The sequence below is a fragment of the Nerophis lumbriciformis genome, linkage group LG12, assembly GCF_033978685.3.
Source record: "Nerophis lumbriciformis linkage group LG12, RoL_Nlum_v2.1, whole genome shotgun sequence".
Taxonomy (NCBI): domain Eukaryota; kingdom Metazoa; phylum Chordata; class Actinopteri; order Syngnathiformes; family Syngnathidae; genus Nerophis; species Nerophis lumbriciformis.
In genome coordinates, this window is record NC_084559.2 from 12625765 (window position 1) to 12652289 (window position 26525).

Consider the following 26525-nt stretch of genomic DNA (forward strand, 5'->3'; position numbering starts at 1 on the left):
AAAAATAAAAGCATGCCAGTAAAACTGAACCGTTTTTGGGATAAAATCCCTTAATTTCTCCTATTTTCCCAGGAAAATGTCCATTTTCCAAAATGCAAATGTTGATAGGTGTGATATTCACTGCAACTTCTTCTTTTCCCATCAGAGAGATTGGCAAAACCAACAAAGGTATATTGCCTTGGCTCTTTGACATGAAAGGAAAATACAACAAAATGTGTTGTCCCCTGGAAACTATTCAGCCATCTCCTACACAGGTTTGTGTCACCACACACACACACACACACTACAGATCAGAAAATGCATACAACATTTTGCCCTAAATTAAGCATTTTTAAGCATGAAAAATGCGTAACTGAACTAAAAATATCAATACTACTGTAGTATTTGCCACTAGATGAGACCTAACCAATCACAATGCTGTTCAGTATTGTGGTCACTGATTAGCTTAGCCTCAGGCACCTGCTCAGTGGCCTAGTGGTTAGAGTGTCCGCCCTGAGATCGGTAGGTCGTGAGTTCAAACCCCGGCCGAGTCATACCAAAGACTATAAAAATGGGAGCCATTACCTCCCTGCTTGGCACTCAGCATCAAGGGTTGGAATTGGGGGTTAAATCACCAAAAATGATTCCCGGGCACGGCCACCGCTGCAGCCCACTGCTCCCCTCACCTCCGGGTCAAATGCAGAGAGTAATTTCGCCACACCTAGTGTGTGTGTGACAATCATTGGTACTTTAACTTTACTATCTTGGATTAAAATAATATAAAGGTGGCTAAAGGGTGTTAGTTCACGTCGGGAGGGCTTTCATAATGTTGAAAATTAGAAGGTAATAAACAGGTTTTTTAATACTCTTGCTATGCAAATGTTTCATTTCTAATTCATTCTTATTTCGTGGAGATTTATTTATTGCGGTCATGTTAACGATAAACGAGGGTTTAATGTACTCCAAAAATTGTTTTATTTGCAGAATGTGTACATATACCAGTGTTTCCCACAGGACAGGCATCTATTTGTGGTGGTGTGATTGGGGGGTGGCGGCGGCAGCGGCGATGACCAAGAAGAACGCGGAGTTGGAATATAATTACAACATTTTATGTACATATTTATATACAGATTTGAACAATTAGTTATTCACTGAAATATATTTATTAATTGTGGTTCTTACAAAAAATATATCTTATAAAATATAAAAGCTAAAATGTCTCTTAAAGCTCTGCCCCTTTAATTAGTGCATACATCATCTGTGTGAAGGAGTGAACATCCAACATTAGAATTTATTACTAACGAGCAGAAGCGCTCTATGTACAGTGCCGTCTAACCTTAAGCGGCAGCAGCTCAACACATGCAGGGTTCAACGTTAAGGTTTTTTTCTACTTGCCCGACTTCTCAAATCTACTTGCCCCGATATTTTTACTTGTCCTGCCTAGGTTTTTTTCTGGCTGTGTAGTACTCATGGCTTAGATCTTAATAAAATCCTTCCCGTTGACTATTTACAACACTACAAAGTATTTATTATTATTATTATTATCTATAATTACATTTAAATGGCATTGCATACATGTAAAATTAAATGCTATTTCACATTATTTGACCAGTAGCAGTTACACTCATCTGAACAGGTCAGCCACCTGTTTAAAGCCCGATCACAGTTGAAATCTTGAAATGAAGGGCCTTTAATGGCCAAAACATTAACCTGGACAACATTTTAACAGCTGGTTGGCTCAGATTTTATTCTTTTCATTGCAGCAGTGGACAGTGGACAATTTAGCTTGAGTAATAATGTAGTATCTGAAGCACCGTCTCCACGTGTGTTTATTGACAACAGGGTTATAACCTGGACACGTTAGCTCGTCGGTATGGTAACAGGTAGTGATGGGTTGATGAGGCTTCATGAAGCGTTTTGACACATTGCAAAACTGTGTCGATACTGTGTCGATACTGTGTCACTAAATACTGACATCTGCTGGACATTAAAAATCCCTACAGGCAACCTATGGACCGACTCAACTGACACTGATTTTATGACCTAGTATATACAATAATATAAACCAAGTCATTGTATTTCATTTAGGATTATTTCATAACTTCATTTAAATAAAAATATCTTTTTTTATCTTTTTTAGATACAGTCAATAAATAATGTGAACATGTATCATGACATGGAAATCTAAGAGAACGTGGTGTGAATGAGGATGCTTGTGGACCTGGAAATTATTTTTATTTTTTTACACATTTTTATTACAAAAAAAACCCGTTTTTCCAACTTATTCAATTTTAGACGCTTTCTCTTCTTAGTTATTTCTCCGGCTGTAGAAAAGACCCGCTCACAGGGCACAGAGGAGGCGTCAGTGCGACACAGTTCGCGTATCGGTCACGTGACCAAAACAGCTCATGATCGGTCACGTGACTTTCTAAAAGCGGTACGCGCACTGACACAGGTTTTTGCCTTATGAGCTCGACGCATGCGCCGATGCATCGGTGTTGCCGGACCCATCACTATTAACACGTGACTGTTACTACGTGCGTCTGCCCCGGCCACCGAGTCAAACAGCGGCGGTGAAACGCTCGGTGAAATCGCGGATTAACGTTAAATATATGACGAGCCGCGAGCGATGCAGCTATAACCTATCTACCTATAACCTACATTATCCTCGCATTTTGATCTGGTCGGTCCGTTCTTCTTTTACTTTGTCGTCGTCTTCTTCTTCTTCTGGCCCACCAGAAGATTTTGGCGGAGTTACAATGCATAGTAGGCTACCGCCACCTACTGCACCGGAGTTGTAACTACAAGCTCCATTCACAGACAGAGTCCCATTGCTTTTATGAGCGGTCGAGCGAGTCAAAAGCCGAAAAATCCATTTGTGGCGGACGTAATTCTTTCGTGGCGGGCCGCCACAAATAAATGAATGTGTGGGAAACACTGTATACCGGTCACTGCACAATTTCATGAAATCCAACAGTCACCAGTTTGATTGTTCAGTGTAGATTGCGTCGTGTGGGAGAGCGGTTTGCTGATATCAACGTTGTGAATGGAGTGGCCCGTGGTAGGGGTGGGGTTACGGTATGGGCAGGCGTATGTTACGGACAACGAACACATGCACATTTTATTGATGGCGTTTTGAATGCACAGAGATACCGTGACGAGATCCTGAGGCGCATTGTTCTGCCATTCACTGGAGACCATCACCTCATGTTGCAACATGACAATGTTGCATACCTGCCAACTACTCCGGTTTTCCCGTAATTAGTACGGTTTTCATCAACCTATTACGGGTTACGGTTGCAGTAATAAAAAATACGGTTTTTCATTAATTACAATTTTTTTTTTTTTTAAAGTTTTATTCACGAAATCGCGTAACAACAATGACAATCGATACTGCTTCCCGTAACTTCCTATCGAGCCATTCCGAATGCCATGCGCGAGGCTATTTATAGCACCGCTGCCAAGCACGAGGCACCTGTTGCCATTGTTTCCAAACGAGCGAACGATCATGGAATCAGCCGGAGAAAAATCGCAAACGAGTCTTAAACCGAAAAGAAAACTGCAGTCATTCCGTGAAGAATATTCAAAAGCCTATCCGGGAATAATTATCCGTTCCAAAAAGGGTGAAAACTACGCAAATTGCACCTTGTGCAGACAAGATTTTTCGATCGGACACGGAGGAATTAGCGATGTAAAAGACCACGTTGGGACAAAAAAACACAAGTCTAATGCCGTTGCTAAATTTGGATTTTAGCCACAAAAAGGTAATGACACCAATGTTATCTATTGGAATTGTTTAGTACTGTTATACTGTTAAAAGTGTTTATACTATTTATGCTTTCAAGTCCAAGTTGAAGAAATCTTGTTAAATGTTGACAGCATAACTACCAAAATACAGAAGTATGTCCTTAATATTTTTGCAGTGCTATTTGTGTTGAAAAGTTAAAATGATTACATTAGAGATGTGATGTGCCACTTTTCAAGTGTCTGATGGCTTAAATTAATTTTCATAAATTTTTCATATTTTGAATTCTTTTGAAAGGCTTACAAAAAAACGACATTTGAATTGTAATTCCATGCTATTGACAGGACTATTAATTTTAATGAAGTTAGCTTACCATGTTTACAGTATGATAATTGTGATAGAAATGTGAATTTTAGGCACAGAATATTTTTTACAATTGAACAAGGCAGTAGATTATACAAGCTTGGACAGAAAGTTAATAATGACACCATTTTTTTTTTAATGGAATTGTTTAGTACTGTTTTACCATTTGTTTACTGTAAAAAGTGTTTATACTTTCAATTAACAAATTGAAGTCTTGTGAAAGGTTGACAGGATAACTGGCATTAACTGTCAAAATAATTTCAAACTATTGAAGTTAGCTTACAGAATAAACATGTCAATCAACCCATATGATTTTTGCTGTAATATTTTTGTTTTGAAAAGTCACTGTGACTGATAGAAAAGTGATGGTTTTAGCAACATTTTAACCTGTCTGAATGCTAATCAATCATTTTGCGTCAGGGGGCGAACCTGAACCCCCCACCAGGACTTTGTGGGGGCCCCTGGACCCTGGCTACTAGGTTTTTCTGATTTCAAAAGTTGGCAGGTATGATGTTGCAGGGATCTGTACACAATTCCTGGAAGCTGGAACTATCCCAGTTCTTGCATGGCCAGCATACTCCCCGGACATGTCACCCATTGAGCATGTTAGGGATGCTGTGGATCGGCGTATACGACAGTTAAAGTTAAAGTACCAATGATTGTCACACACACACACTAAGTGTGGTGAAATTTGTACTCTGCATTTGCCCCATCCCCTTGATCACCCCCTGGGAAATGAGGGGAGCAGTGGGCAGCAGTGGTGCCGTGCCCGGGAATCAATTTTGGTGATTTAACCCCTAATTCCAACCCTTGATGCTGAGTGCCAAGCAGAGCGGTAATGGCTCCCATTTTATAGTCTTTGGTATGACTCTTTGGTATGACACGGACACTCTAACCACTAGGCTACTGAGTAGTGTTCTAGTTCCTGCCAATATCCAGCAACTTCACACAGCCATTGAAGAGTGGACCAACATTCCACAGGCCACAATCAACAATCTGATCAACTCTACGTGAAGGAGATGTGAGGCAAATGGGGGTCACACCAGATACTGACTGCTTTTTCCGACCGCAAGAAACCAAAGCTGCACATTTCAGAGTGGACTTTTATTGTGGGCAGCCTAAGGCAATAATCATGCTGTTTAATCAGCATCTTGATAGGCCACACGTGTAGGGTTGGATGGATTATCTTATGTTAGCAAATACGTGCTCAATTACCCAGATTCAGACAGATTTGTGAACAATATTTGAGAGGAATAGGTCTTTTTGTGTATATAGTATAAGTATTAGATCCTTGAGTTCAACTCCTAAAAATGGGAGCAAAAACAAAAGTTTTGCATTTTATTTTTGTTTAATTCATACTTGCCAACCTTGAGACCTCCGATTTCGGGAGGTGGGGCGGGGGGCGTGGTTAAGATATATATATATATATATATATATATATATATAAGAAATACTTGACTTTCAGTGAATTCTAGCCATATATATATATATATATATATATATATATATATACATATATATAAATAAAATAAATACTTGAATTTCAGTGTTCATTTACAAACTACAACTCACAAATACTTAAGAGTTAGGTTCCACCATCAGAATGTGTACTTAAACTTAAAAAGGTCACATGGATGTTATTCAGTGAGTTGATTCACCAAAACTAACCTGTTATACAGGAGGAAAAAGCACACAGGACGTTTCAATTGTTCACACACTGGTCGCGCTCATCAGAATGACAAGACACTTCCGGTCTGCAGGTGATAGCATTCAATTAGGAAGAAACGCCCTACTGCCCCCTACTGACCAATGTGAATACTGATAAATGTGTAATGACAGCTCCAAAAACGAATTCAAACCACAAAATAAAATCAATAAATCAACACAAAAATGTGACACATTATGGGTGGGTCACATATGCATGTACAGTAGATGGCAGTATTGTCCTGTTTAAAAGTGTCACAACATTGCTGTTTACAGCAGACGAACTGCTTTACGGTAGACACTGTTGTTGTGTGTTGTCAACACGTCACTCAGGTCCGCCTGAATTTCGGGAGTTTTTCGGGAGAAAATTTGTCCCGGGAGGTTTTCGGGAGAGGCGCTGAATTTCGGGAGTCTCCCGGTAAATCCGGGAGGGTTGGCAAGTATGATTTAATTTATGCACTGGATCGGTTCGCAGCTGAGTGTGAAGCGACTGGGATGAAAATCAGCACCTCCAAGTCCGAGTCCATGGTTCTCGCCTGGAAAAGGGTGGAGTGCCATCTCCGGGTTGGGGAGGAGACCCTGCCCCAAGTGGAGGAGTTCAAGTACCTCGGAGTCTTGTTCACGAGTGAGGGAAGAGTGGATGGTGAGATCGACAGGCGGATCGGTGCGGCGTCTTCAGTAATGCGGACGCCGTATCGATCCGTTGTGGTGAAGAAGGAGCTGAGCCGGAAGGCAAAGCTCTCAATTTACCGGTCGATCTACGTTCCCATCCTCACCTATGGCCATGAGCTTTGGGTTATGACCCAAAGGACAAGATCACGGGTAAAAGCGGCCCAAATGAGTTTCCCTCCGCCGGGTGGCGGGTCTCTCCCTTAGAGATAGGGTGAGAAGCTCTGTCATCCGGGAGGAGCTCAAAGTAAAGCCGCTGCTCCTCCACATGGAGAGGAGCCAGATGAGGTGGTTTGGGCATCTGGTCAGGATGCCACCCGAACGCCTCCCTAGGAAGGTGTTTAGGGCACGTCCAACCGGTAGGAGGCCACGGGGAAGATCCAGGACAAGTTGGGAAGACTGTCTCCCGGGTGTTCTGGACGAAGTGGCTGGGGAGAGGGAAGTCTGGGCTTCTCTGCTTAGGCTGCTGCCCCCGAGACCCGACCTCGGATAAGCGAAAGAAGATGGAGGGATATGTCTGTGTATTTAAAGTCCTGTGCACTCCATGTATTAGTTACACTCATTAGAAGATTAACTAAATCAACAGATTATGAATCTAGGCTTTTTCCCCCTAATCGATTTAATTGTTGTAGCCCTAAAGACCACTAAATGATTTTCAGTTTATATTTAAAAAAATGACATTTCAGTTCAACATATTTAAATCCAGTGATGTCCAACCTCTGCTTACCCTGACAGACCAACTACAGAAACAAGTGTGAATTCCTCGTCTCCATGGGCGCAGACGGGGAAGATAAGACGGTCGGTTTCCGCTTGGGGAAATACAAAGGTGGTTCTTGTGCCGTTGTGGGCCCGGAGAAAGCGTGCCACGTCTCAGACGAGGCTAAGAAAGTTGTCCACGCCTTTCAGAAATTTATCAGGTTTGTAAAATCCTCCGACCGGTATGCATTGAAGGGGTCTCATCCCGCTCATTTTATCTTGCGCACTTCAGTATTTGTGTCAAAATCTCATCGTGTAGATGGTAAATATGCCTTCTTCTGTTGGCCGACATGTTCAAATTGACCTATGTTGCAATTAATCAGGAGCAATACAAGTGTGAATCAGGATCAAATACATAGGCCTACAGTATAAATAACATTATATCGATATGATATAAATATGGTGGATGATAAATGTTTTTATACTCTCATAATAGTGCATGTTGATGACACATTGTAGCTGTTTCCCACAAATTTGACAGCAACAAGCGGATGACCGCATCAACTGTAGCATTATTGCTAACGGTTGTTATTATCAGTCATCAACAATTGAGAAGAGAGAGAGAGAGAGAGAGAGAGAGAGAGAGAGAGAGAGAGAGAGAGAGAGAGAGAGAGAGAGAGAGAGAGAGAGAGAGAGAGAGAGAGAGAGAGAGAGAGAGAGAGAGAGAGAGAGAGAGAGAGAGAGAGAGAGAGAGAGAGAGAGAGAGAAGAGAGAGAGAGAGAGAGAGAGAGAGAGAGAGAAGAGAGGTGAGAGAGAGAGAGGAGGAGAGAGAGAGAGAGAGAGAGAGAGAGAGAGAGAGAGAGAGAGAGAGAGAGAGAGAGAGAGAGAGAGAGAGAGAGGATGAGAGAGAGAGAGAGAGAGAGAGGAGAGAGAGAGAGAGAGAGAGAGACTTCTAAGTAAGTAAACCTCTCCTCCATGGTGGAAAATAAACTTTTTTTTTTATATATACAAAGATTATCTTAGGAATGGCCACAAAGTAAACAAAAACAGGATGCTGGAGGACAGCAAAGACTTACTGTGGAGCAAAGACGGCGTCCACAATGTACATCCGAACATGACGTGACAATCGACAATGTCCCCACGAAGAAGGATAAAAACAAAGTAGATGCGGGAAATATCGCTCAAAGGAAGACGTGAAACTGCTACAGGAAAAATACCAAAAAAAGAGGAAAAGTCACCAAAATAGGAGCGCAAGACAAGAAGTAAAACACTACACACAGGAAAACAGCAAAAAAGTCCAAATTAGTCAGGGTGTGATGTGACAGGTGGTGACAGTACACCTACTTTGAGATAAGAGCTATAGTGATGCATGCTTGGTTATGCTTTAAAGTCATATCCAACAATTGCGACAACAACTCTTTACTGTCAACTGAGTTTCGCTTTTTAATGATTTCTGCTGGTGGTGTGCCTCCGCATTTTTTCCATCCATCCATCCATCTTCTTCCGCTTATCCGAGGTCGGGTCGCGGGGGCAGCAGCCTAAGCAGGGAAGCCCAGACTTCCCTCTCCCCAGCCACTTCGTCCAGCTCTTCCTGTGGGACCCCAAGGCGTTCCCAGGCCAGCCGGGAGACATAGTCTTCCCAACGTGTCCTGGGTCTTCCCTGCGGCCTCCTACCGGTCGGACATGCCCTAAACACCTCCCTAGGGAGGCGTTCGGGTGGCATCCTGACCAGATGCCCGAACCACCTCATCTGGCTCCTCTCGATGTGGAGGAGCAGCGGCTTTACTTTGAGCTCCCCCCGGATGACAGAGCTTCTCACCCCTATCTCTAAGGGAGAGCCCCGCCACCCGGCGGAGGAAACTCATTTCGGCCGCTTGTACCCGTGATCTTGTCCTTTCGGTCATAACCCAAAGCTCATGACCATAGGTGAGGATGGGAACGTAGATCGACCGGTAAATTGAGAGCTTTGCCTTCCGGCTCAGCTCCTTCTTCACCACAACGGATCGATACAGCGTCCGCATTACTGAAGACGCCGCACCGATCCGCCTGTCGATCTCATGATCCACTCTTCCCTCACTCGTGAACAAGACTCTGAGGTACTTGAACTCCTCCACTTGGGGCAAGATCTCCTCCCCAACCCGGAGATGGCACTCCACCCTTTTCCGGGCGAGAACCATGGACTCGGACTTGGAGGTGCTGATTGTCATCCCAGTCGCTTCACACTCAGCTGCGAACCAATCCAGTGAGAGCTGAAGATCCTGGCCAGATGAAGCCATCAGGACCACATCATCTGCAAAAAGCAGAGACCTAATCCTGCAGCCACCAAACCGGATCCCCTCAACGCCTTGACTGCGCCTAGAAATTCTGTCCATAAAAGTTCAGAACAGAATGGGTGACAAAGGGCAGCCTTGGCGGAGTCCAACCCTCACTGGAAACGTGTCCGATTTACTGCCGGCAATGCGGACCAAGCTCTGACACTGATTACACAGGGAGCGGACCGCCACAATCAGACAGTCCGATACCCCATACTCTCTGAGCACTCCCCACAGGACTTCCCGAGGGACACGGTCGAATGCCTTCTCCAAGTCCACAAAGCACATGTAGACTGGTTGGGCAAACTCCCATGCACCCTCAAGGACCCTGCCGAGAGTATAGAGCTGGTCCACAGTTCCACGACCAGGACGAAAACCACACTGTTCCTCCTGAATCCGAGGTTCGACTATCCGGCGTAGCCTCCTCTCCAGTACACCTGAATAGACCTTACTGGGAAGGCTGAGAAGTGTGATCCCACGATAGTTAGAACACACCCTCCGGTTCCCCTTCTTAAAGAGAGGAACCACCACCCCGGTCTGCCAATCCAGAGGTACCGCCCCCGATGTCCACGCGATGCTGCAGAGTCTTGTCAACCAAGACAGCCCTACAGCATCCAGAGCCTTAAGGAACTCCGGGCGGATCTCATCTACCCCCGGGGCCTTGCCGCAAAAAAAAGGTTGAAAAACACTGCTCTAGGGGCATATATGCTAACCACAAGCTAGAGCTCTTGAATGTTAAAAAGTACAAATATCGACAGTAACTATACAAAGTATATGATCGATACTATAGTGGTATGACCTTTATTTTTTATGAATCAGAGATTTTGTCGATTTTATAGCTTACAATCTTGAGAAATAAAGTCCCTGTATACAGGAGGGCTTTAAAGGCAAAAACCAGAGCTAATTGTAGGAAATAATGTAAAATATTTAATTGATAATTATTCCGCAAACCTGTGGTTTTGTCTGATTACAGTTGTGATCAAATATCAAATAATTCAATGATTTTGAAAATGTTACAATAAGTATCAGCAATGATATGACCAATACTGCCCGTGTAACGACTTGGTATCGTAGTGACACCCAAATTTGTAGTAGCGCCCAAAACTAATGCATACCTGCCAACTACTCCGGTTTTCCCGTAATTAGTACGGTTTTCATCAACCTATTCCGGGTTACGGTTGCAGTGATAAAAAATACGTTTTTTCATTAATTAAAAAAATATATTTAAAAAAAAGTTTTATTCACGAAATCGCGTAACAACAATGAAAATCGACACTGCTTCCCGTAACTTCCTATCGAGCAATTTTGAATGCCATGCGCGAGGCTATTTATAGCACCGCTGCCAAGCACGAGGCACCAGTTGTATGGTGTCACATTAGTGCCAAAAATCCGAGCGCATAAAAACTGTTATCGCGCGCTGATTCTCCACTTCGTGCGCGCGCGCGACCCCATTTTGCGCGCGCGTGCTGCCTTTTAGCCCGCGCGCGGTGCCTTTCTGCGCGCTCTCTGTGTACTCCTGGCATTTCTCCTCGCGCTGTCATGTTTCTTTTTGGCACTTTGGGGGCGGGTATGCTTAGACGGCCCCTCCTTTCTGATTGGTCAGGCGAAAAACGCTGAAAAATGTTCAGAGCCAATCAGAAGTATAGCAGGGCGGGTCATCGTCAATATGTATCAAGATTTACGGAGGAAGAAGTGGATAAAAAAATGTCGCGCGCTGATGAAGGTTATTTCATAGCACATAAACACAATACAGGGTAATACAAAATGTGACCCAAATAAATAATAAGACAACAAACACCATAATCACATCTTTCAGCCAGAACTGGTCCACCAGCAATAACATTTTATATTTTCACTTCTTCTTGAACATTTGTTTTCTAATTTATGGAATTTCTTTTGATTCAGCCATAAAATTAATGAAATAATCTTTGAATTTTGTTTTTAAAATGTTAAAAATAGCTTTTAATAATGTATTCTGAAACAGTTTAAAATAATCAGAGAACTGACTAACACTGACCCTACACAACTATGTGGCACAATTAAGTCTTTTTTTTTTTTTAAAGCGAAAGAGGTCATTTCAACAGGTACAGCATCCTATGTCATATCTACATGTAATAAGATTTGTAACAAGGCAAACCGTTTGTAAATTGGTCGAAAATCGAGCAAGTTATGGTAATTTAAGTAGTACCGTATTTTCCGCACTATAAGGCGCACCTAAAAACCACAAATTTTCTCAAAAGCTGACAGTGCGCCTTATAACCCGGTGCGCTTTATATATGGATAAATATTAAGATTCATTTTCATAAAGTTTCGGTCTCGCAACTACGGTAAACAGCCGCCATCTTTTTTCCCCGTAGAAGAAGCGCGCGGTGCATGCTGGGATATGTGACGTTTCATTTCCATTTGTGTGTTTATGTAAAGACCCCAAAATGGCTCCTATTAAGTGTGTTGTCTGTCTAATTATAAATAATGCAGACGAGGCGTGTTAACTGAGTTCTCAACGTTTACTCACAGCGTGCTAACTGCCAGCATACAACGCTTCTCAGGGCTACCGCGCATGCTCGTAACTATCGTTGCATGCTGGGTAGTGTAGTTGTTATATTTGCTAGCTCATAACAGCACATTGAGAGACACGCTTACGCGCTTAATTCAATACTCGCCGTCATTCCGGGTGGATTGACAAAAGACCTCCAGCCGCTAGATATTGGTGTCAACAGGGCATTCGAAGCTAGACTGCTAACTGCGTGGGAACAATGGATGACAGAAGGCGAACACACCTTCACTAAGACGAGGAGGCAGCGCCAGACGACGCCAACATCTGCCAGTGGATCGTAAATTTGCCCAACTTTTCACTTCGGACACCGAAGACGAAGGATTTACGAATGAAGAATAACTTCAGAAAGTGAGCGTTATGTTTATTTTGTGTGTTGTGACATTAACGTTCGAGCAACATTATGTTGCTATTGCTCTGCACTATTTTGAATTTTACTATGTTTGTGATTGCACATTTGCGTACATTTTGGGAGTGAACAGAGTTGTTAGAACGCTGGTTTTTAATACCGGTATATTATTAAAGTTTGACTGACCTATCTGACTGTTTTTTTGACATTCCCTTTAGCGCAGCGTAGGCGCGGCTTATAGTCCGGGGCGGCTTATTGGTGGACAAAGTTATGAAATATGCCATTCATTGAAGGTGCGGCTAATAATCCGGTGCGCCTTATAGTGCGGAAAATACGGTACATGTACCATTGACATCAATGTAATGATTGAGGCTGGCTGTCCGAGGTAAGATGGCTACAACGTTGCTACACTGGAGAATGATTGGTCATATGAAAAATGCTCACAGCCAATCAGAAAGAAGGGGCCGTCTAAGCATACCCGCCCCCAAAGTGCCAAAAAGAAACATGACAGCGCGAGGAGAGATGCCAGGAGTACACAAAGAGCGTGCAGAAAGGCGTCGCGCGCGCGCACGAAGTGGAGAATCAGCGCGCGATAACAGTTTTTATGCGCTCGGATTTTTGGCACTAATGTGACGCCATACAGTTGCCATTGTTTCCAAACGAGCGAACGATCATGCAATCAGCCGGAGAAAAATCGCAAACGAGTCTTAAACCGAAAAGAAAACTGCAGTCATTCCGTGAAGAATATTCAAAAGCCTATCCGGGAATAATTATCCGTTCCAAAAAGGGTGAAAACTACGCGAATTGCACCTTGTGCAGACAAGATTTTTCGATCGGACACGGAGGAATTAGCGATGTAAAAGACCACGTTGGGACAAAAAAACACAAGTCTAATGCCGTTGCTAGCGATACAAGTGGACAACTTTCAACGTTTTTCGTCGCCCAAACATTGATGGTTTTAGCAACATTTTAACCTGTCTGAATGCTAATAATCATTTTTGCGTCGGCCCCCCCCTGGACCCTGGCTACTAGGTTTTTCTGATTTCAAAAGTTGGCAGGTATGCTAATGTAAAGTATCGAAAGAACAGAAGAATAAGTGATTATTACATTTGAAGAGAAGTGTACTTATAATCGTTACAACAGAAAGTATCCAGATATTAGCAAGTAGATCAATAATAGTTGTGAGAAAATAACACAACTGGAAATGATGTACTGGTAATGTTTCCGTGTATTATTATTATATTATTATTATTTACGTACCAAATACCGGTTATATGTTGTGATACATATCTTTATCGTAGGAGGCTGCAATATAAAGTATATTGCAATACAGATTTTAGGCCACAAGTGGAGGTGGTAATGTTCACATATCATACTTTTGTGTTTCTTCTTACGGCAATTAGACGTATTAATCAAGTTGATGTAAATTGATGGGATAGGTCGACATCTTACACCGTCTACAGTCCGGAAACATATGAAGGGCACTGGAAGCAGCTGACTGTTCGGACCACCAGGACCAAACAAGCCATGGCAATGGCCTTCTTTAACCCTCAGGTAAACAAACACCCAGTGTTGCTTAGAACGCAGTTACTTTTATCAGCATTTATGTAGCGTCACAACTTGGACGACTTCTCGCACTTTTTCATTGCAGAAACTTGAAGAAACAGAACTGGATGTGTTAAAGAGCTCCATGAAGAAATACTTCACAGATGGAGAGGGCAAAGACAGCGGAATAACCTCTCTTTACTTTGTCAGAGAGGGTCAAAGGTAAGAAGACAAATATTTTACAGTGTTAACTCGGGGTGTAACGGTACACAAACATTTCTGTTCGGTACGTACCTCGGTTTAGAGGTCGCGGTTCGGTTCATTTTCGGTACAGTAAGAAAACAACAAAATATACATTTTTGGGTTATTTATTTACCAAATTTGCAAAATCTTCCACCAAAAATATTTTTCTTAGTGGAATATTTGATGTGAAGTAATGGGAACCTTGGATAGGTCAATAATTCATAATAACATTGATTTTGATTCAATATTATGTTTTGAGCAATGACAGTTTGAAAGAAAAAAAAACAGCTTTGTTTTATTAGTCAACATTGCAACTTTTTCTAAATTACCTTTAAGCTTTTTTATTTCACTTTTGTTATGTTTTTGTTTATTTTAATAGTATTTTTAGAATGTGCCGTGGGCCTTTAAAACATTAGCTGTGGGCCGCAAATGGCCTCTAGGGCACACTTTTGACACCCCTGCTATAGATAAAAAAAATTAAATGTGATAAATCTATGGATAAAAAGCAGAGCCTGGCGACTCATGCGCGTTTATCATAACTCTCTCTCTCTCTCTGTCTCTGCCCCTCCCTCACCAATGCTGCTGTTTGTTTTGTTTTTAACCCCTTCTTAACCCTGAACGTACATTGAAAATACACGCAACCCTAACTCAAAATGCCGGACATTTGAGGCATTTAAGAAACTCCGCCCTGACAGCTCCGCAAAAGAGGACATGTCCAGTGAAAAGAGGACGTATGGTCAGTGTTTTTTTATGGTACCACATTTTATCATGGTGTCTGAGTTGCCAAAATAAAATTAAACAGCAGTACTGTAATTCTATTTACAGAAACATCCATCCATCCATCCATTTTCTACCGCTTATTCCTTTCGGGGTCGCGGGGGGCGATATCAGCTACAATCGGGCGGAAGGCGGGGTACACCCTGGACAAGTCGCCACCTCATCGCAGGGCATTTACAGAAACATGTTGTAAAAATAATAATAATAATGGAAAAAAACCCACCATAGATTTTATAGTACAATATTTTACCGGCAACTAAGCTGCCAGTTTTTTTCTGTAAAAAAACAGTGGTAAAATCGTCAGACTTTTTTTTTAAATTTAATTAAAAAATATATTAATTCATAGACAAATTCATTAAGTATTTACTGTTATTTTTTTTTTTTAAATAAATAATAAAATAAAATAATTTACTGTTACAAGCGGCCCTCTACTGGCAGCCATGACTGCGGTGTGGCCCTCAATGAAAACAAGTTTGACACCACTGGTCTGGTGGGACAGGCCAAAGTTAAGTCGGAGAAAATGCAGTTCTTTATAATGACAGTTTGAAAGGAAAAAAAACAGCTTTGTTTCATTAGTCAACATTGCAACTTTTTCTAAATTACATTTAAGCTTTTTTATTTCACTTTTGTTATGTTTTTGTTTATTTTAATAGTATTTTTAGAATGTGCCGTGGGCCTTTAAAACATTAGCTGTGGGCCGCAAATGGCCTCCGGGGCACACTTTTGACACCCCTGCTATAGATAATAACAAATTAAATGTGATAAATCTATGGATAAAAAGCAGAGCCTGGCGACGCATGCGCGTTTATCATAACTCTCTCTCTCTGTCTCTGCCCCTCCCTCACCAATGCTGCTGTTTGTTTTGTTTTTAACCCCTTCTTAACCCTGAACGTACATTGAAAATACACGCAACCCTAACTCAAAATGCCGGACATTTGAGGCATTTAAGAAACTCCGCCCTGACAGCTCCGCAAAAGAGGACATGTCCGGTGAAAAGAGGACGCATAGTCAGTCTATCTTAGCCCGTTAGCTGCTAGCATGCCGTGTGTTGTGCCTCAGTGTGCATTGTTTAAACAACGTGTGTTACGCTACTTAATATGTCCGTGTGGAAACTCGTTCGGTACACTTCCGAACCGAACCCCCGTACCGAAACGGTTCAATACAAATACACGTAAAGATGCATCAATAATTGTTTATTACTCTAATCATGATTATTATTATTATTATCGGCGGTCACTCGAACGAGTATGACGATCCTCTTGGTAGGGGTGTATCCCTTTATGGAGGATGCCTGTGCGTGACTTTGTTTTACGTGGGGAGACTGGTGCACAGACAGTCACCACACGATCCTTGACAGAATCGGGTCAGGGTCCAGTGGCATGGAATCCAAGACGACTGGGGACCCTTTTCTGCTGCAGCCTTCTTCCACCATCGCAGCCTTTGTGGTAGACCTTAAATCTGCACTTTAACGTCATGCCCAAGACACATATGTATATATGTTATATATGTATATTACAACTTTATAGATGTATAGTACAACTTTTGATAGGAAGTCACCATCTGTTATAGTACATTAATGCACATTCATGAACATATCAAATGTTAATGTGCCAAATTGTAGCAAAAGGCTCATTTCGATCTGTTTGACCTCAGGACCCAACTTTTCCACTACAGAGGTGACCTGGGGACCACTCCAATATTAACACTGAATGAGTACTCTTACTCTTGATTTTGATCATATTCAATAAAATAGAACATCTAACCTACTTACAGTTAACTACCTTTGTTAATCACAAATATTATTAATTTAACAAATCAATCTTAGGCTTAGGTCAGGCTGATTAGAAAAATACATTTACACACAATATGTATTATCCATCCATCCACTTTCCACCGCTCGTCCCGCTGGGGCCGCAGGATGAGCCTAAGATGGCAAACCCCTAATACACATTATAAACAAGCTGTTCTGCCAGAGAATAAGAAGACAAAGCAGGAGGGATCATTGTTGGCAAAGATTAATCGATTAAATTGATTAGAAAAAGCTTCGAAATCTATCGTATTTTTCGGAGTATAAGTCTCACCGGCCGAAAATGCATAATAAAGAAGGAAAAAAAACATATATAAGTCGCACTGGAGTATAAGTCACATTTTTGGGGGAAATGTATTTGATAAAAGCCAACAGCAAGAATAGACATTTGAAAGGCAATTTAAAATAAATGAAGAATAGTGAACAACAGGCTGAATAAGTGTACGTTACATGAGGCATAAATAACCAACTGGTATGTTAACGTAACATATTATGGTAAGAGTCATTCAAATAACTATAACATATAGAACATGCTATACGTTTACTAAACAATCTGTCACTCCTAATCGCTAAATCCCATGAAATCTTATACGTCTAGTCTCTTACGTGAATGAGATCAATAATAGTATTTGATATTTTACGCTAATGTGTTAATAATTTCACACATAAGTCGCTCCTGAGTATAAGTCGCACCCAAATTATGGAAAAAACCGCGACTTATAGTCCGAAAAATACATGCATTAAGGCTATAAAGTGCATTTTATCCGAACAAACTAATAAATAAGATTCCTCGATTACTAAGATAATCGATAGCTAAGGCCCTCGTTGCCAATTTACCAAATAATCAAGACATTCTGACAAAAAAGGAGACCAGCTCCAAATATAGTTTAGTCTTTCAGCAGCTCTGACATGAAAGAAGGTATGGCTCTTCTTAATAAGGCTTAGTGGCCACATGCGTGGACAGCACCTTTTAGCTCTCATTTCCAAAATTGTGTACACCACTTTTTCTGCAGGCGAGCTACTTTTCAATTGATCAAGTCGTGGGGATCTACCTCATTCATATATATCATTTATATTTACTTATTTATGAAATATATGTTTTTGTTAACAAGTTAAAGGTGTTTAATGATAATGCAAGCATGTTTAACACATATAGTTAATATTGTTAATAAATTAAAGGTGTTTAATGATAATACAAAAATGTTTAATACATATAGTTAATATTATTAATAAGTTAAAGGTGTTTAATGATAATACAAGTATGTTTAATACATATAGTTAATATTGTTAACAAGTTAAAGGTGTTTAAAGATAATGCAAGCATGTTTAATACATAGTTAATATTGTTAATAAATTAAAGGTGTTTAATGATAATACAAAAATGTTTAATACATATAGTTAATATTGTTAATAAATTAAAGGTGTTTAATGATAATACAAGCATGTTTAACACATATAGTTAATATTGTTAATAAGTTAAAGGTGTTTAAAGATAATACAATCATGTTTAACACATATAGTTAATATTGTTAACAAGTTAAAGGTGTTTAATGATAATACAAGCATGTTTAACACATATAGTTAATATTGTTAACAAGTTAAGGTGTTTAAAGATAATACAAGCATGTTTAACACATATAGATTCCTTTCTTTCATGAAGACAAGAATATAAGTTGGTGTATTACCTGATTGTGATGACTTGCATTGATTGGAATCAGACAGTGGTGCTGATAATGTCCGCATTTTCGAATGGAGAAAAAAGTCCTCCTTTCTGTCCAATACCACATGAAAGTGGTTGGTTTTTGGCATCTTATTTGTCCAGCTTCTGTACTCCTCTGTATACACTTTACAAGAAATACATTGTTTGCAAACTCTGTAGCTTGCTAGCTTGTGCACGCCAGCTTTCTGAGACTCTTATTTTGTTAGCGCAACTGTGCAACTGTGCAGTCGGTCTTTGGAGTTTTGACGACAGGTACGGCGCCAGAGTCTGTTGAAATAAAGTGTTTCTCGCTTTCCAGTCGGTAATTTTAATGAGCAGCCAGCGTCATCTCAGAAGACCCTCGGGTGCCGTGAATGTCAATCAAGTGACGAAAGTGACGTCATAGTGAAGATTTATGATCGCTCATTTTTAGGACTATTTTTTTTAATGTCTGGCTGGTGATCGACTGACACACCCTCCGAGATCGACCGGTAGCTCGCGATCGACGTAATGAGCACCCCTGGTGTACACTACTGAATTGGGGTCTTTTGGACACTTATACTGCCATCTGGTGGTGTCAGAAGAGTATAACATATAATGGAATTTGGGATAAAAGTGTACAAATAAGAATTAGCATGTCACTAAACATGAAGTACACGTTTGTTACTTATGGATTAAGTACATCATATCAAAATATGATTCTTAGTTTTTATTCTAATTAGGGTCCAATAAGCTCAAATAGCAAAGAGAAATAAAAAAAGCATGTAAGCAAACAGCTTAAGAGGTTAACACCCTCACCCTTCTAAAAACATGGGTGGCTCAGTTGTTTCAAACAATGGGCAAAAAAGGTAGCCACAGTAGAAAGGTCAAAATAGATTTTTTTATGTTTTCTATTTACTTTTTGCAAATGTGTTGTGGCCAATTCTGTTAACGGTCAATTTGACCAGGATCAATGGTCAGGTGACGCTCATAAAATGTTCATTACATTTATTTTCCCACCAAAGACAATCTCCTAACGCTGAAGACTTGCCATGTGAGCTGGTGCTCGGAGACCACTGCATTCACGAGGAACTCCTCGGTCTGCAATTCAGAATATCTCCTCATTCTTTCTTTCAGGTAAGAAACTATGCCCCGAGTGACTCCCCAAAGTGTTTCTCAAAATCCTGTTTGATAGGTGAATACTGCGGGAGCAGAGGTTCTGTACTCAGCGGTGGGGGAATGGGCCCAATTGGATGAGAGCAGCACAGTTTTGGACGTGTGCTGTGGGACTGGAACTATTGGCATCTCTCTGGCTAAGGTATGTCAAACTGAAAGTGGTGGCACATGATTGGTGGTCACTACAGCGGGCAACTTGTTCAAAGTCTTAGGAGTTAGGCCATGTCCACACGGATGGTTTCCAAAAACGCATATCCGAGGTTAAAAGGGTCTCCATCCACACGAGTGTAGTTTCAAAGCGGTCTTTGTCCACACGCAATCGCAATGCAAAAAGTTTTTTTTTTTAATGGTACCACATTTTATCATGGTGTCTGTGTCTCCTTCAGATCTTTTTAGAAGATCTGAAGGGGGAATTGTCGGAGGCAGATATTTACATATATCTGAATTTAAGTTGTACTTCTTTCATTTCTTAGTCATATTTGAACACAGCTCGTGTTTTCCATTTATTCTCTTGATGCTCTGTCAGCAAGTATACTGTGTGTTGCCCTTGAGTTCTTTTGAATGTGTTGTGACTAGCATTTTGTTATGGCTAGGGAGGGGGAAGGAAAGAGAGGTTTTTGGCGTTGGGAAGAGAGACCATTTTGGGGAGGCGCAAGAGAATGTTCTATGGTTAGACTGGTCTCAATCAAAATGTATATTGGCAAAGCTTTGAGAATATACAAGAAAATACCTATTCTGTCTCTGGTGGTTTTTCAACTCAGCTTTAAGTGTCGGAAAGAACTTGGGAGCGAATTGTGACTTGAATTCCCTGGGAGGAACAACTGGTCCAAAACGCAACAGTTGCCAAAATAAAATTAAACAGCAGTACTGTAATTCTATTTACAGAAACATCCATCCATCCATCCATTTTCTACCGCTTATTCCTATCTCAGCTACAATCGGGCGGAAGGCGGGGTACACCCTGGACAAGTCGCCACCTCATCGCAGGGCATTTACAGAAACATGTTGTAAAAATAATAATAATAATGGGAAAAAAAACACCATAGATTTTATAGTACAATATTTTACCGGCAACTAAGCTGCCAGTTTTTTTTCTGTAAAAAACAGTGGTAAAATCAGCAGAATTTTTTTTTAAATTTAGTTAAAAAATATATTAATTCATACACAAATTCATTAAGTATTTACTGTTAATTTAAAAAAAATAAAAATAAATAAAATAAAATAATTTACTGTTACAAGCGGCCCTCTACTGGCAGCCATGACTACAAGTTTGACACCACTGGTCTGGTGGGACACGCCAAAGTTAAGTCGGAGAAAATGCAGTTCTTTATAAATTATTTAATGTTTCTGTCCGGCCCGGTACCAAATGCGTCACGGACCGGTACCGGTCCCTGGACCGGTGGTTGGGGACCACTGCTGTACACTGCAAAAAGTCAGTGTTCAAAAACAAGAAAAAAAAAATTACAAAAATGAGGGGTATTTTATTTGAACTAAGCAAAATTATCTGCCAGTAGAACAAGAAAATTTGGCTTGTCAAGACTTTCCAAAACAAGTAAAATTAGCTAACCTCAATGAACACAAAAATACCTTAAAATAAGTATATTCTCACTAATAACAAGTGCACTTTTCTTGGTAGAAAAAAAAAAGAGACCTTTTTGCTCAATATGTTGAAAAATATTCTTAAATGAAGTAAATGCTAGTGCCATTATCTTGACATAATGATATTACATTTCTTGAAACCAGCAAACTTATACTAAAAACTAATTTATTGTTCTTAATGGAAAGGCAACAAGGCAAGCGCTTGTTACTCTCGGGGTCTCCTAGCCGCTCAGGCAAATCATATTGTCTAAAAATGCATTTTTCCATGGATAACATGACATCATCGCGCCAAGTGCGTGCTCTTTCAGTCAATTAGTGCACATATATACAGCCCGGCCCCCGGCCAAAATTGTTTTTAATTGTAATTTTGAGGGATTTACCTGAATGTGCATGAACTATTTCTGTTCAAAATAGTTAAATGTTTAAATATTAACTGTCAGTTTACTGTACTGTGCCAACTGTACTACTATATGAGTACCTATTTTCTATTGTTTCATTGAAAATAAAACCGCAAAGTCCATTTGGCTGTCATCTGTTTTAATTATGAGACACAATTGTGTCAAAGTCATGATTTATTTTTTTCATGCTTGAAATAAGAAATGATGACTTTAAAAAAGTAGTTTTATACTTGTGAGTGTTGATGACACAGCTTTGCAACACTTGATATTCTAGTTTCAAGCATGTTTTACTCAATATAGGTCATCAAATCTCAGCAACAAGCTGTAATATCTTACTGAGATCATTTAGGACCAAAACACTTAAAACAAGTAAAACACTCTAACATAAAATCTGCTTCGTGAGAAGAATTATCGTATTAGACAGAAAATAAGCAAATGTCACCCTTATTTGACATATTTCATCTTACTTAGATTTCACTTTTTGCAGTTTATAACTGCAGTCATGCACATTTTGTTCAATCAGAAGCCTGGAAAAGCAGCAAAAAGTGACTTGGTGGCATTACACCTCTGTTATTTAGATCTATTAGACATACAATGACATGTGCATTATCTTTAAAGCCAGCCTGCACTTACACTGAGCATGCAACCTGTGCTGCTGAAACCCAACGCTCGTGAAATGATCAAATGTTTAATCAGCAACATAGTGATGTTACATGTGCAGTAAATCATACATTATTTCTAAAAAGGAGAAGCATCTGGCCCGCAAACACCTGGAAATGTGTCAATAAAGTACTTAATATTTTCTCACTAAATGTAATGGATTTTTTTCATTTTGACAGAAAAAAAAAATATATATTTGCATACCTTTTTAAACCTTTAGTATCCAATATTGCAAACAAAAATTACAGTATATTATAGGGGTGTAACGATACGTGTATTTGTATTGAACAGTTTCGGTACGGGGGTTCCGGTTCGGTTCGGAGGTGTACTGAACGAGTTTCCACACGGACATATTAAGTAAGTTGTGTAAACAATGCACACCGAGGCACAACACACTGCATGCTAGCAGCTAACGGGCTAGGATAGACTGACCATACGTCCTCTTTTCACCGGACATGTCCTCTTTTGCGGAGCTGTCAGGGCGGAGTTTCTTAAATGCCTCAAATGTCCGGCATTTTGAGTTAGGGTTGCGTGTATTTTCAATGTACGTTCAGGGTTAAGAAGGGGTTAAAAACAAAACAAACAGCAGCATTGGTGAGGGAGGGGCAGAGACAGAGAGAGAGAGAGAGAGTTATGATAAACGCGCATGCGTCGCCAGGCTCTGCTTTTTATCCATAGATTTATCACATTTAATGTTTTATTATCTATAGCAGGGATGTCAAAAGTGTGCCCCGGAGGCCATTTGCGGCCCACAGCTAATGTTTTAAAGGCCCACGGCACATTCTAAAAATACTATTAAAATAAACAAAAACATAACAAAAGTGAAATAAAAAAGCTTGAATGTAATTTAGAAAAAGTTGCAATGTTGACTAATAAAACAAACCAGTTTTTTTTTCTATCAAACTGTCATTGCTCAAAACATAATATTGAATCAAAATCAATGTTATTATGAATTATTGACCTATCCAAGGTTCACATTACTTCACATCAAATATTCCACTAAGAAAAATATTTTTGGTGGAAGATTTTGCAAATTTGGTAAATAAATAACCCAAAAATGTATACTTTGTTGTTTTCTTACTGTACCGAAAATGAACCGAACCGTGGCCTCTAAACCGAGGTACGTACCGAACCAAAATTTTTGTGTACCATTACACCCCAAGTATATTATCATACTTTCCAAACATGTTTTTGTCTAAATAAAAATACTTAACTTTACAGCAAACTGACAATAAATTTTACGTTGTCCTTTACAGCATATTACTGTAAATTAATTAAAAAAAAAAAAAAAGTAGCAATTTTTTGCATTAAAACTGTTGACTGAGCTACCAGTTTTTGACTGTAAAATCTACGGTTGTTGGTTTTTAACGGCGTAAATGCTAAATTGCCAGAGTAAAAAAAAAAAAAGTGTCCATGAACAATATGTTGTAAATTTAACACAACAATTCTGGAAACTAAGCTGCCAGCTTTTTCCGTAAAAAACAAAACAGTGGTACTGTTTTTATATTTACAGTAAAATGTTGTACAGAAATGGAAAACACTTTTACAGTAAAATTTTGTAATTGTAACATTTTGACTGTAAAATCGACAAGTCTACCTAAAACAATTTATATAATTAATAATGAAATCCAGAGGCATACATTTGCTGTTACAAACGGCCCTCAATGCAAACCAGTTTGACATCCCTGATCTAGAGTAATACCATACTTTCCAACCCTCCCGAATTTTCCGGGAGACTCCCGAAATTCAGCGCCTCTCCCGAAAACCTCCCGGGACAAATATTCTCCCGAAAATCTCCCGATTTTCAGCCGGAGCTGGAGGCCACGCCCCCTCCAGCTCCATGCGGACCTGAGTGAGGACAGCCTTTTTTTTCACGACGGGAGGACAACAGGGTGACAAGAACTAAATCATCCATACTAGAGATACATTGTATTATTATGTTTATCTTACCTAAAAATAAATATATTTATTAATTTAATAAAAAAAAACTAAATAAATTTTTACTATATTTTGCTAAAAACATCAACATTTATTGTATTTTTATTTGTATTTTTTCTGACTCCTTATTACATCCAGCCATAGAATTATACATTAAAATAAACATATTTGAAATAATACTTTTTAAATTATCATAATAATTCATTTATAATGACCATATTTAATTATTAGGGCCCGCATGGCCCATTGCATAAGGACTCCCACAGGGAATTTGTAAGGTTTTATTATTCTTCCGCACCCACAAAAAACTGTAATTTGACCCACTTAACATGCTTCAAAACTCACCATATTTTACCCACACATCAGGACCTGCGAAAATTGCCTTTTTTTAAAAAAACCGAACCACAAAACTCAAAATTGCGCTCTAGCGCCCCCTAGGGGAAAAAAAACTAGACTGCCTGTAACTCCCACTAGGAAGGTCGGAGAGACATGAAACAAAAACCTCTATGTAGGTCTGACTTACACCTACCTTTCATAATTGTACATCCTCGGGCAAAAATCAACAGGAAGTTGGCAATTCCCCCTTCAAGACAAAAAAAGTACTAAAAACAGTCACTTTTGCCTCTTTGAGTTGTAATTTGACCCCCTTAACATGCTTCAAAACTCACCACATCAGGACTGGCAAAAATTGCGATCTAATAAAAAAACCTACGGTAACCCCAAATTTAAAAATTGCGCTCTAGAGCAATTTTGAATAAAACGGAGAAAAAACTGCTCCTCGGAAGAAAAAAATGACAAAACTGCCTGTAACTCCCACCGGGAAGGTCGGAGAGACATGAAACAAAAACCTCTATGTAGGTCTCTCTTAGACCTACATTTCATAAATTGACAACCCCCAGCAAAAATCAACAGGAAGTTTGCTATTCCCCCTTCAAAACAATTTTTTTGTAAAAACCGGTCACCTTCCTTCAAAAACTATCTCCTCTGAGCACGTTTGTCGTTTCGGCTTCAAACTAACACAGGAGAGAGATTAAACCCTTGTGTATAAAATAACAGAACAGAGTTTTAATACCTGCTCCGGTTTTGATTTTATGACCCTTCAAAGACCCGCTGCGCTGATGCTGCTGTTTTTTTAAGAAGGCTGCTTAAAAGCAGGAAGCACCAGCGTGCCCACACAATGCAGACAAGGTAGGTACACTAGACAAAAGTATTGGGACACTTCAGACTAAAAGTAGACAAAAGTATTGGGACACTTAGGACTAGCACCTGCCAAATACGCGGGCCCGACCAATGCTGCTTGCAGCTTTAATTAAAATAATTGCTTGTTTATCAAGGTTGGCAACTATGAGTAATACAAATCCTGAAGTTATAATTAATGCATTACAGAGTTAAAGTAGCTATCTTTGTGAAACCACACAGTCAGGCTGTGGCAAGTATTGACATTAAATTGCATATTTTCATGTCTGCAGAGGGTCAAGAAGGTTATTGGCATCGAGCTGTGCCAGGCGGCAGTGGAAGACGGCAAAGCCAACACAAAACTTAACGGTAACGTCCCTCATCTATGATTGCTGTATGTGTAGTGTTTTACAACGGGCAGGTGGTCGCAGGTGTGCATTTTCTTACTTGAAGTTCCATCTTCCTCAAGGTCTTAGTAACGTGGAGTTCCACTGCGGAAAAGCTGAAGACATGTTCTGCATTCTGGGCGCTCTGGTGTCCCCCAGCATCACAGCCATTGTAGATCCACCAAGGGCGGGATTACGTGAGTTGAAAAACACAAAGGCCTGTAAAACATTCCCGTCATCTCGGTTAGCTGTAAGCAGATACCGTCCTAAATGTAGATTCCAAGGTGATACTCGCCATCAGGAGAGCGGCGCATCTGAAGAAGCTGATTTACGTGTCGTGCAACGCCAAGGCAGCTATGAATAACTTCATTGAGTGAGTTAACATTTTCATGCACCTGAACCACATTTTTGATGACAATTCAATCCTCTTCAGCCTGTGCAGGGCGCCCTCTAACAGAGTCCACGGAGCACCGTTCCGCCCTGTTCGAGCCATGGCTGTGGACATGTTTCCTCAGACGATGCACTTTGAGATGGTTCTTCTCTTTGAGAGGGAAAGCACCTCCCAGCAGCAGACCAATCATCCGGAACAAAAGGTCTGTTCATCTTAGAAATGGCTTCATGTGTGGACAAGACAGTCTCATTAAAGAATCATTCATGTATTGTAGATTTAAGTCTTTTTAATGATTTACCATCCAAATTATGTTTCCTTTTTGTTATTCTGTTATGCCTAATGATATACTTCTTTTGGAATAAAATCCTATTATTTCAAAACTA

The 26525-nt window shown here is 40.2% G+C and overlaps 1 protein-coding gene across 2 annotated transcripts in view; it reads left to right on the top strand.

Moving 5' to 3' along the window:
- The window catches only part of LOC133623014 (tRNA (uracil-5-)-methyltransferase homolog A-like), a 33317-nt gene extending 6792 nt beyond the window's left edge, over positions 1–26525 (top strand). For both annotated transcript variants that reach the window (XM_072914301.1, XM_072914302.1), the window contains exons 3-12: positions 146–254; positions 7196–7377; positions 13808–13922; positions 14020–14135; positions 19444–19555; positions 19614–19736; positions 25659–25734; positions 25835–25948; positions 26028–26124; positions 26185–26525. In XM_072914301.1, the coding sequence (XP_072770402.1) occupies positions 146–254; positions 7196–7377; positions 13808–13922; positions 14020–14135; positions 19444–19555; positions 19614–19736; positions 25659–25734; positions 25835–25948; positions 26028–26124; positions 26185–26359 (1219 nt within the window). In that variant the 3' untranslated portion in view covers positions 26360–26525. The remainder of the gene's footprint in view (positions 1–145; positions 255–7195; positions 7378–13807; positions 13923–14019; positions 14136–19443; positions 19556–19613; positions 19737–25658; positions 25735–25834; positions 25949–26027; positions 26125–26184) is intronic.